The sequence below is a fragment of the Penicillium citrinum genome (assembly GCF_028827155.1).
Source record: "Penicillium citrinum strain IBT 23319 chromosome Unknown utg000003l:1.0-4596430.0:1.0-4598250.0, whole genome shotgun sequence".
Classification (NCBI taxonomy): domain Eukaryota; kingdom Fungi; phylum Ascomycota; class Eurotiomycetes; order Eurotiales; family Aspergillaceae; genus Penicillium; species Penicillium citrinum.
Window position 1 is genome coordinate 1446983 of NW_026622688.1, and position 11154 is coordinate 1458136.

Sequence of the window (11154 nt, forward strand, 5' to 3'; positions counted from 1 at the left end):
CATCATCCACGTGGACCGATAGTTGCAGCTGTGGTGGATCCCAGCTTGAAGTTTTCTTCCACTGGGTACTCCGTTGAGGTGTCCATCTTCGCTTCGCGCCGAACCTTGAACTAATTTACCAGTAATATTGTAGAACCTGAGAGAAATAGAGGTAAGAGAAGGTTACTTTCCAGATACTACAAAGCTGTAATATTAGTTTGAAACTACCCTTCTTTCTATAACCTCAAAGCTTTCGAGATGAAGTAGATGCAAGAAGCAGTAAATAAAAGCATTCAGCAGGTCGTCCCGTTTTGATGTTACACCACTACCTAGTGATGTAGAAGTATAGGTATACTTGTATGGTATCACTCAAAACAGATCGAAGCTTTAAGATTCATATTCTATTGACATGGCAACCATGATACCCGATATTAAACAGCTTATTGAAAACGATCAAGAGCAGTAACAAGAGCCTTCGCCCCCAAAGACAAAAGTTGATTATGACTGAACCTTTTCCGATGCTTATTCCTGTAAGCATCAACCCGCGCTTTCGTTACCTCCCATCTGAGTAAAGACGCTTCTTTATCTCTCTTAAGACCCTCGTAAACCATCGCCAGAATCTCCATTGCATCGACCGTTTCAGGGTGTCTGTCTCCCAGGGAGTCTCTCTTTGCTTCAAATACAGCTTGTGCAAGGGGCTCAGCTTCTTGGAATCGGTCTAGACTGCCGTATATGATGGTGAGATTATACATAGAGCCGATAGTGTAGGGGTGCCTTTCTCCCAGTGTCCTCTGATAAGTTTCAACGGCTTTGATACCGTATGGAAGGGCTTCCTCTTGTCGGCCCATGTTAGAGTATATAGTTCCAAGTTTCACAACACTGAAAACAGTACGTTGATGGTCTTCACCGAGTGTTTTCTCGAATGATTTCAACAATGGTAACTCTATTTCCTCAGCTTCTTTCAATTTCCCTTGTTCAATGAAAGCGGCTGATATCGCGCCTTTTGCCCCTAGTGTGTTCGGATGGTCTTCGGGAAATCTCTTTTTTGTGGCCTCGAGCACTTCTAAGAGGTAGGCGAGCCCTTTTCGGAACTTTGATGGGTCTTCTTTAATATTCTGCGATTTCGTATAAGATGAGCCAAGGTTTTCTTTCACTGCAAGGGTATTAGGATTCTTTTCTCCTAACGAAGAAGCTCTCCTGGCTTTGAGAATTTGTTCCCACAAATTTTCAGCGTCCCGGAATCGACTTTCGGAGTAGTAAATCGCAGCAAGGGAATGTTTCGCTTGTAATGTGACGTGGTGGTCAGATTCAAGAACTTTTTCACAGGTCTTGAGTAATCCCGAAAGTGTTTCCTCGGCATCCCTAAGTCGGCTTTCTAGTGAGTAGCCTGTCGCTTGAACGATAGCACTGGAAAGTGTATTTGGATGCTCAGGGCCCAGAAGTTTCTCAAGCTCATTCTTTGCCTTGGTTATAAGTTCTTGGGAATCTTGGGCTTTCCTGCTTGTCTGTGCGTATATTGCCCCTCGGTATAACAGGAAAGCCCAATCCCTGAGCGATTCTTCGGACTTCGGGCGATGAGATAGCGTCCTTTGAACGTGTGGATACAGTGAACGACATTTCTCCCAGTTACTGAAAGGATGACCTTTGGGAAATACGTTAAGAAGATTTCGAATAAACTGAGATCTCCATAGTTCTTCGTCTTCACAAGCATTTACCCAATTTTGAACGGCTGTTTGCACCAAGCCATGCATTCGAAGCAGTTTCGTATCCTGGTTGACTGAAATGAATGAGTACTCGCGGAGGATCTGAACGTCATCTTCGAAGTCAAGACCGTGATCTGACTCGCTGGAACCTTCATCATCACTTTCATCAGTGGAGCCTCGAAGAAAATTTTCCGATATGCCCTCAGTGTCAAAGAAACTCATCAAAGCGAGAAGATCTGCAGCTGACTTTTTCATCTTTCGAATATGATCAAATGACATTTGCCATGTTAATAGAATAGAGCTCTTTGCCTCCCAATCTCGCTGAATATTTCCGGCTTCATGTTCTAGCATTCGAACCCGGTTCTTATCACTCTTTTGAAACTGCTCCAGGTATTGAGCCACTGTGAACCGGGGCGCGCGCTTATTGATATATGCAGCGGCTTGGACGATTGCAAGAGGGACACTTGCAAGAGCCCTCACAAGTTCAATGATGTCCTGCTCCTCAAAGTCCTGCTCTATCCCGAGTTTCCTCGTCAAGAGAGCCACTGAGTGAGATTCGTCAGCGTCCACAGTCACGATATTCTGTGCAGTCACATATCTCTCCGCAATATGATGACTTCTTGTCGTAAAGATAATCCAGCCATGCGAGCACCGTGGCAGGAATGTAGAAAGAGGCACACCAGCAGAGGGAACTTGACGAAGAAAGTCATCATCATCAAGATTATCCACGATGAGAACCCAGTTTCCATGCTTAGGATCCTGAAGCCAATCATGAACAAGCTTGAAAATATTCGCATTGGGATCTATGCGTGCGGGAATCTTCAGGTTATCTGCAAGCACGCGATAGTCCAACTCAAATCTAGTTGAATTACCAGCATGAATCCAGAAGACCCATGTATCCGGTGATTTTTCGCGTGTCTGGTAAGCGTGTTCAATAGCGATCTGTGATTTCCTTCGCGTACATAGACTGGGTATCAGCATTCCTGAGAATCTAGACAAATAATTGTTATCATCAAGGGACGTTTTCTTACCCAATACCACCGGGCCCTACAAGTGCAAGTCGGGCTGCAGGCTTGGAGCAAATATAGGCTACCTGTTGGCATATTGAATCCCGTTGAAGGAAATCGGGATCTCGGTCAAATGGAACCGTAGATACCGGACTTTGAGCCTCATTCGGATCATCTATCAAGAACCAAGAGAGGATTAGGTCTTATATGCTAGAGCTAGTAAAAGACAAATCTGGCTTACCCGGCGACAAATGAAACTGCGCATTAATACTTCCATAGTTATGTCCAACTTGCAGTCCGTAGTTGGTCCCTAAGAAGGAGACAGTCGATGCCCCAGCCATAGAAGATCCTACCATGATAGTTCCAGCATGAGAACCACAGGGATATTATCAGATTCCAGGGCTGATGGAAGTTTGAGAATGGGAATTTGGGGCCAGTCTGCGCTGAGGATTATCTGCTATCTGACCCCGCACTAGTATAAAATAAGGCAAACCCGGGTCTTCAATGTCATGACTTGATTAAGTCAAGAAGTATAGAGTTATAGCAAACTGAGAAACACGACGTGCTACTAGCACATCGTGTTTTACAATCTAGTAGATTAAATATCAAGTTTGATTACAATTAACAAAGTTAGCATAACAGAAATACGACTCGTATTTCTCGGGAGTCAAGATGGGAGCATTTGCATTTAAGTCAGGCGCCAAAAGCCTCTATGTGAATCTGAGCAGTACTAGCATTTTGCTGTCTTGAAGCTCGTACAGCTCCATGTAGTTTACCTCAGTAGCTAAAGGGGAAAAGAATCTACAATGACCACGGCTATGTAAAGAAAGATATTTAACTATCAACAAGGAAATACAGTCATAAATCATCATCATATCGCAAAGGCATAAGTCATCAAGTAGAAATCATCAAAATCCAGAACAAAATCCAGAACAAAATCCAGAACAAAAAAAAATCCATACACGAGCACAAGAAAATACAGTGGTGCATCACAAAAGGAAGAATATGAAAGCGAAACACGGCGTATAAACTCAACCAAATCCAATCTCGTGATCAATTATAAGTCGTCATCAGATATACGTTCCCGTCCAGAAAGAGAGACTAGAAAAGAACCTTCGAAACTTTGTTCAGAAAATCTTCAAGCTTTTCAGCCGGGTCATCAATCTTTTGCTTAAGGAGTCGACCTTTGGAGTCGAAGCGATCCGGAAGGTCAATTGTCGAGTCCGACTCATCAGGAGAAGATTTGTTATAAGAGCTGGTGCGGGAATGAGATGATTTTCGATGCGAATATGGATCATTATGTTGAGAATTACGGGAATGGGAGTCATTGTTGATAGTAGAATCGCTATCATCCGACTCGTAACCCTTCAGATCAAAGGCGACAGACTTGGATGAGGCGTTGCCGAGGGGCATAGGCGCAGACCGTTCTAAACCTGTTTAAAGTGTTAACAATTTCGAAGAGGGAGATTGGGCGGGTTGCGTTAGATTGAACACACCATCGTGCGCATTACGGGGGACTGAGTTAGAACTCACATTCTCGTCTGCTCGTCGTGGCCGGGGCGCGTACGTCTCCGGTCCTGGTCCTGGTGCTGCAGCTCCATACGCGTATGGCTGAGGGGGAGGAGCAGCACCTGGGGGCGGCGGATAGTCCGCTGGATTATACGGTTGGGGTGTCGCATTCAAATTGGTAGTTGAGCCCGGAGGTGGGGGAAAGTAGTTGCCCTGAGGGTAGTAGTTGTCTACCGGTGGTTGATGGTGCGCTGAGGAGGGTGGATAAGGCTCTGGGTCGTAAGCCTCCTCATATGGATCACGGTGGGCGTCATCATCGTATCCTAGTAGTCATTAGTAACGGCATAATAGAACTTGCAATATCAGTAATGAACTCACGGGTTCTGCTGCGGCTACGACTCCGGCTCCGGCTGCGACTTCTGCCATCTTTGTCCTTCTTGCGATGTTGATTGAATCTGTGTGCAGCGTATCCGAGACCGGTTGCGCCTAGAGCCGCGGAGGCAATCTCGCGCGAGCGACTGCGGTGCTTCTTGTCCTTGCGGTGACGACGGTCGTCCCGGTCTGAGCCTGATGATGGACTATACCGTCCTGCGCCACGGCTGCGACTACGGCTGTGGCGGCGAGCACCATATGCATCGGCGCCATCTGAGTAGTAGGCTCCCCCAGGACTAGCGGGTTGGCCACAGTAGTGCTCTGCGGGAATACTCCCAGAGACCGGATTGCTTCCGTACTCAATCAAGCCTGCAGAATCACGCGAAGGGTCCGGATACATCTCAGAGCCATGACGACTGCGAGACCTAGAACGAGATCGGCGTCGCTCACGGCTGACGCGATCTTTTCCGTCTTTTCCATCTTTTTCGGCTTTCTTCTTTTCGTAAAAGCCAGCTGCAGCTGCAGTGCCTGCACCGGCAGCCAGAATAGGAAGGGCTTTTCTTAAGCGGCTGTGAGAGCGCTCGCCTTTGCGTGAACGAGATTTGCTGCGGTGATGCTCGACTAGACCAGCAACCGCAGCGCCAGCAAGACCAGCACCAGCCATATGCTGGCGACGCTTGGATTCGCTACGGGCATCATCACCACCTTTCTCGGAACGTACCGAGCTGAGGGTGCGGCCACGAGAACGGGAACGCGTGCGTGAGCGGCTTTTGCGATCGCCACCTTCCTTGTTGGCTTGGTTATTTCTCAGCGCCGCGACACCAGCCGCGACGGCAGCAGCGCCAAGACCAAGCTCCATCAGCGTCTTTGCCCGGGAACGAGAGTGGGAACGGCTGCGACTACGGCCATGACGACCACGACTGCTGTGAAAGCTGTGATGGCTATGGTGACGAGAACGATCATCGTCAAATGAGCTAGATCGGTGGCGGCTGCGACTCTTGCTTCGGTAGTAGTCACGGACATGGCCTGCGGCATTGACAGCAACGGCACCGAGAGCACCGGCGCCAGCGGTCTTTGCGGCATGGCTCAAACCATGACTTACTTCCTCGCCATCACGCTTCCGACGGCTACGAAGAAACTCAGCACCGGCGGCACCTACCAGAGCACCCTCTGCCAAGTGGCGCTTGTGGTGGTGACCATGTTCATCTTCATAGCGGGTCTCCTTGCGGACGTAGACCATGCTGTCATCGCTGCTGTAATCACGATCACGATCACTGTGACGGCGGCTTGCTTGAGATATGGAGTCACCGGGACTTAGTTCTCTGCGAGGTCGGTCGTCGTAGTCGCGAACACGTCTACGATGGTGATAATAGTAAGGGTCCTCCTCGGCGTCCGAGCGGCGGACCACATCATATTCGGATTCTCGGGGACTAGCGTAGGCATTGCGAGCTGGTTGAACAATTATTGAGTGTTCGTGTTTGATTGTGGGAGCCGGGACCTAGCCCGACACACAAAGTAGGTCTGCGTGGCGATGGGTAAAGGGTGGTGCTGGGTACTCACGCTCATAGTAATCTCTCTCGCTGTACTCGTACCGACGAGCGGGGGGGGTCATACTCGACATCTCGTTCGTAACGCCGAATGGATAATGGATCATCCACATCGGTCTTTCGTCGAATTACGAGCTCTCGCTCGCCGTAAGGGTCGTCTCGACTCATAGAGAACTCTCGACGATCGTCTCGGTCTTCTGAAGGAATGACGTAACGTTTTATGGTAACAGGCCGGTCATCATAGCCTCCGTCTCTGTAGTACGACATGGTACTGGGGGGCTGGGCGGAAGATATATGAGAAGAGGGCGAGCCAGAGAAGATGGAAGAGGGGGAGAGATAAGAAATGAAGGAAGAAAAAAAAGGATGAGAGTGGAGGAGGGGCTGCAGCTGTCAGAGGGGTACGGGGGTACTGTAAGATGCACCCTGCACAGAATGGGGGGGGGCGCAGGGAAGTGGGGTTTTGCAAGAGGCTGTGATCGACTAGTGTCTGAGGCGGGAATCCAGGCAGGATCCGATTGGGGGCTTCCAGAAGGTAATGGAAGAATCAAGGTGGAATAGATTGACACGGGTAACGATTTAGTATTCGTCAAGTCGTAGGGCAGAGGGAGCAGGTTGAGGCTGATGCCTGAAGCCTGCTGTATGAGGCTCTCTGTCTCTGACCCGAGGCTCTCTGATCCGCACGCCTAAGAAATCGACTAGAGAGGGGAGTGGGGACGAGCAGTGATAGATGAGCCGATGGATGATGAAGATGAGTGATACTGTAGATAATGGATGAGCAGTGATGGATGATGGATGAGGGAAGTGTAAGAAGTGAAGTCGAAGTTGAAAATGAAAGAACCAAAAGAAATTCCCACGTGAGGCTCGACAAGGTCGCGCCTTCCCTTTCTTCTTTTTTACTTCTTTTTTGTTTTCGCCTCCGCGCCTTCCCTTTTTAATTTTTTCTAGGTTGACCGACTTGCCGCCCGCCGAGAAACTTCACTTTTGCACTTCGCGGCAAGGTTTTGCCGGGGTGCTTCGTGGTGAACTATCGGTGTATTGTGGCTGAGATCTGGGGGATCGTCTAGTTTGAACTTGATCTTCATGTTTACTGTAAGAAGAATGCGCGTGTTTATGTACATCTAATACAATATAGTATTTACTCCGTACTGTTTGGTTCGCTCCCGTTCGCGCCCATGGATGCCTTGGCTTGTTCTTTGGGTACGGTGGATCCTGATATTGGGATACATTTCATCCAGTTGAACCAAACTGGGCGCCAATTTGCATGAGAACAAGGCGCGGACTGCAAAGGACTGCGCCTCTCTCTTCCTCCACTAACCTTGGTATCGAGTCTCGGGGTTGAAACGCTATGCCCCTCCGAATCCTACCCCTCGGGCATAGTAACACAAAGGTCCGGTATATTTGCCGCTCTGCAACCGCTTCGGCCGGTTGTAAATCGGTTCAAGCAGTCCTCTTCCCGGTCCACTGGTCTCATCACCTTGTGTGCAGTTGCTTGTGCAACTAACCCGATGAGCAATAGTTAGTGTCACTCGTCGTATGCAATGACGTCAGGCGGGGCACTCTGGAAGACTTCCAGTACGGACGATACAAAAATTACGTACAATACACCGACAACGAGAATGGCATCACAGCAGCAGGAATGATAGTGCATTGAAGTTGGTTTTCATTAATGATACTCTCAGGCGATGGGATACGCTTTCCTTCATCATGAGAGTATCGGGGACACCTCATATGATATCAAGAAGTTCAGACTACCCAGTCATCACCATGGAGAAATATACAACATCGGTACCTCAGAATGATTGACGCCCAATACGCAAGTACACGCTTGTGGCAACACTGGAACAGCCTGGGAAAACTGCACACAAGGAGATCATATCCACTCCCCGTTCCCAGTACTACGCAAGATGGACCTTGAGGTAGGTCAACTTGCACAGTCGCTCTGTCTGGCTCATATGGTGAGTACTTGTTGCACCTGAGATATGTACATACCATACACAGCCAGGTGCTGACCTTTTTGAATCACCCTGGCCCTAGCTGACGTCAATTCTGACCAAATAAGTGTTGAGGTACTATACACTATTCCTATCTGATACGAAATCTTTAATATCGGGAGCTACTTGCCCATTTATCCCGTGTGAGCGAGGACCAGATTCAACCGGGGTTGGTATCAGGTATGAAACGCCCAAAACGAGATGTAAAGAGCAGCCCGAAATCCCTCTGTCCCACTTTAGGCTCCTTCATAATCATACATCTTGAAGGGTACTTCACTAACACTGTATGTATACATTTATGCATCCTTAACACAATATACTGACAGTTTCACCATTATCAATCCCATCGTACCGTCCTACTCCTTCATCCTATTGAATACGAATAACAGAAATGCTTACTCTGATGTCGTAACAAGTACTAGTAGTACTTATTTAGAACTTCTGCCAAGACAATAAAGATCATATACCAAGTCGAGATTCAAAGAATGATTTACCGTGTTGAAGTACAAATGACTAAACAAACATAACAAATATGACGAGGGAATTTGACACTGCTGCAATCTTCAAAAAATATTAGGAGAGTTAATACTAAATCGAGACCGAAATACAACTCAAAATGAGCTAAAGCTAATTCTATCGCTTGGATGAGAACAATGAACAAGATTATAGCAACAAAGCGAGATGGCAGAATATACAAGATCTGCACCAGTAGAGAAAGTCTCAACCACAGGGAACATTGCGCAAGGGTCTTGACGTTAGACTTCATCGGCATTCACGGTTGGGGGTCAGTGGGCTGAGCAGTTTGAACAGCCAACACTCGTACCTTTTGTACAACCAAAACCGATGAATCATCCCGTGAATCTTTCAATAGGGCAGGGGAAATGTTCGATTAGACACTCAGACCAGAACTAAATTGGCCTGTAAAACTGATCATTGTCGATTCGTCGAAATCTTCACCCGGTGCAAAATATACGGAGCGATATCGTTCATTTTGATTTTCTAGTTTAGCTTTGAACTCAACGAACTTCGACATCAACGAAAGTAGCTGTTTTTGTCGTTTATGCTCATTTGTCGTGGAATTGTGGCTCAGTTCGTGCTCAGTGGACAGGGCTAGCTCTTCGATATCATCTTTTAATGGATATTCATAGAATGAAAAAGCAGCTTTGCTCAATGCGGGCATATAATGCTGCTCAACGTGTGGTGAACCTGTTTGTTAAAAGCTGTTAACTTCTAGAAGGGAATGGTTTCTAGTAGGTTCAATAAAAGGGACACTAACAGACTTTTTGAGCTTCGTCGCCCAGCTGTAAAAGCTCTATACGACCAAGATCATAGGCCACTTCACCACACCAATGCGATAACTTCTGGTCCCAGACATCTCTCAAATATCTTGTAGGATACAGTTGCCCAAAATGAGTGGAGACTAACATATTCAATAGAAGACTCCCGGTATGATAGATGACGCTTATTCCATGCTTCCAACTCTCGATACAGACCATTCATATTTCGACAGATCCCTTCGTCGTCAATCGGTTCATTTCACTTTGAGAGCTTCATATGTTCCATCTGTTGTCGGAGAAGAATTACATTCTCTTCATTTGGAATCTCTAGCTTTTCGCTCATTAGCTTCAAGTTTGCTGTTTTCTGTTTGCTGGCGGAATTTCTCTTCCGTACGCATCTGAGCCTTGTCTGCTATATTCGTGATTCTTTGGCTTGTGTCGCTTGGGTCTCTGATTATAGTAGCCTTGATTCATATTCGCTCTGCCTATTTATGTAATATTCAAGGTCTATCTGCAATCGATGGCACTTGTTCAAGGATTCCTTCAGCTTTCTTTTGAGTAGGTCAGCTTCAATGGACACTCTTTCCAATTCCCTTTCTTTTTGGAAATATTCCGAATCGGTTTTGATAAGTTGGTCTTCTTCCTGGTGGGAGCTTGAAGCACAGTTAACTTGAGAGTCCAGAAGGCATGAGTCGTGTTTTTCTGCTTCCAATTCCGAGACGGACCTTTACATCGTCTTCAAGCCCACCTGGGAGTTTCATATTATCGGTGTCATTCGGAGTGCGTTGATAACCTCGGGCCCCGAAGCCCATCGCCCTGGCTTCTGAAATTTCAGAAGGCTCCATTGAGTCGAGCAGATTATTATTTTGAGAATGAGAAAACTCGCTACTGTGTGATTTTGGAGATACAGGAAAGCTCGTATGAAACAACAGATCACGAGCTTCCGTAGCTGATTTCTGATTAGCGACTGCCCAGGATATTCGCAATGTTCACATGTCAATAAGAAAAGTAAAGTTGAAGCTTTGCATCTCATTTTCAAATTTACAAGCCACTGTTCTGGCATTTATGCAAATGCTAACTATCACAGGGTTCCTTGGTGCCTGGATGGAGACTTGGGGGACTTAGGGATAGAGATCATTCAAGAATGGCCAGGGAAGGGCAATCGTAAGTCGATAACCCAAACTTGATTCCAGGTATCTCTTTCTTAACTTCCAAAAGACACCCCACACAAAAAGTCCCAACCGTACTTGCTTATCTTCCCAAGGGTGATACCTTTCGATGGGGCTACCAAGCCGAAGGGATGGAAAATGTAGTTCGAGGTGTTAAGCTACTACTTGACAAAAGCAAAGAAGTACTCTTTCGACCCGCTATTGAGAGTGAACTCATCATCAAGGGTTTGGATCGAGCGCCCGTTGGAATTGCAGGAGAATACTTGAAATCACTCTTCGCACATAATAAAGATATTCTTGACCGACATGGAATTGACAAATTGATGCGAAGCATGAATGTCCAGTACATACTGACGGTTTCAGGCAGTCTGGTCAGCCGCAGCCACAGACCTGACCAAACAAGCTGCATGCTATGCCGGTATTTCGGAAGCTGACCTATACTGAGCCTGCAACTGCGATTTATTCAATTCAAACAATTCAACCTAACTCAATCTCCGTAAGTATAAGTCATTGAGTTTTCTTACAGCTTCAAGTCAAAGCCTTTTGTATAGAAAAGCGCAGCTTGGCAAGGACGTTGCTCCGTGTTCTTTTAGGCGATAT

At 46.9% G+C, this 11154-nt stretch overlaps 4 protein-coding genes across 4 annotated transcripts; 1 reads left to right on the plus strand and 3 right to left on the minus strand.

The window, feature by feature from the left end:
• Positions 1–419: 419 nt before the first annotated feature.
• Positions 420–3045, minus strand: N7469_003752 (uncharacterized protein; the record flags this gene model as incomplete). The annotated part of the gene is made up of 3 exons (XM_056642672.1): positions 420–2673; positions 2714–2891; positions 2931–3045. The coding sequence occupies 3 exons, from the start codon at positions 3043–3045 to the stop codon at positions 420–422; spliced, it is 2547 nt and encodes an 848-aa protein (XP_056502084.1).
• Positions 3046–3790: 745 nt separating this feature from the next.
• Positions 3791–6384, minus strand: N7469_003753 (DUF3824 domain-containing protein; the record flags this gene model as incomplete). Its single annotated transcript, XM_056642673.1, has 4 exons — positions 3791–4122; positions 4186–4521; positions 4595–6068; positions 6163–6384. 4 exons carry the CDS (start codon positions 6382–6384, stop codon positions 3791–3793), a joined length of 2364 nt encoding a protein of 787 aa, XP_056502085.1.
• Positions 6385–8997: 2613 nt separating this feature from the next.
• Positions 8998–9535, minus strand: N7469_003754 (uncharacterized protein; the record flags this gene model as incomplete). Its single annotated transcript, XM_056642674.1, has 2 exons — positions 8998–9314; positions 9385–9535. 2 exons carry the CDS (start codon positions 9533–9535, stop codon positions 8998–9000), a joined length of 468 nt encoding a protein of 155 aa, XP_056502086.1.
• A 994-nt stretch (positions 9536–10529) lies between these two features.
• On the plus strand, positions 10530–11105 carry N7469_003755 (Heat shock protein 70 family; the record flags this gene model as incomplete). The annotated part of the gene is made up of 3 exons (XM_056642675.1): positions 10530–10549; positions 10604–10972; positions 11081–11105. 3 exons carry the CDS (start codon positions 10530–10532, stop codon positions 11103–11105), a joined length of 414 nt encoding a protein of 137 aa, XP_056502087.1.
• Between the last annotated feature and the right edge of the window lie 49 nt (positions 11106–11154).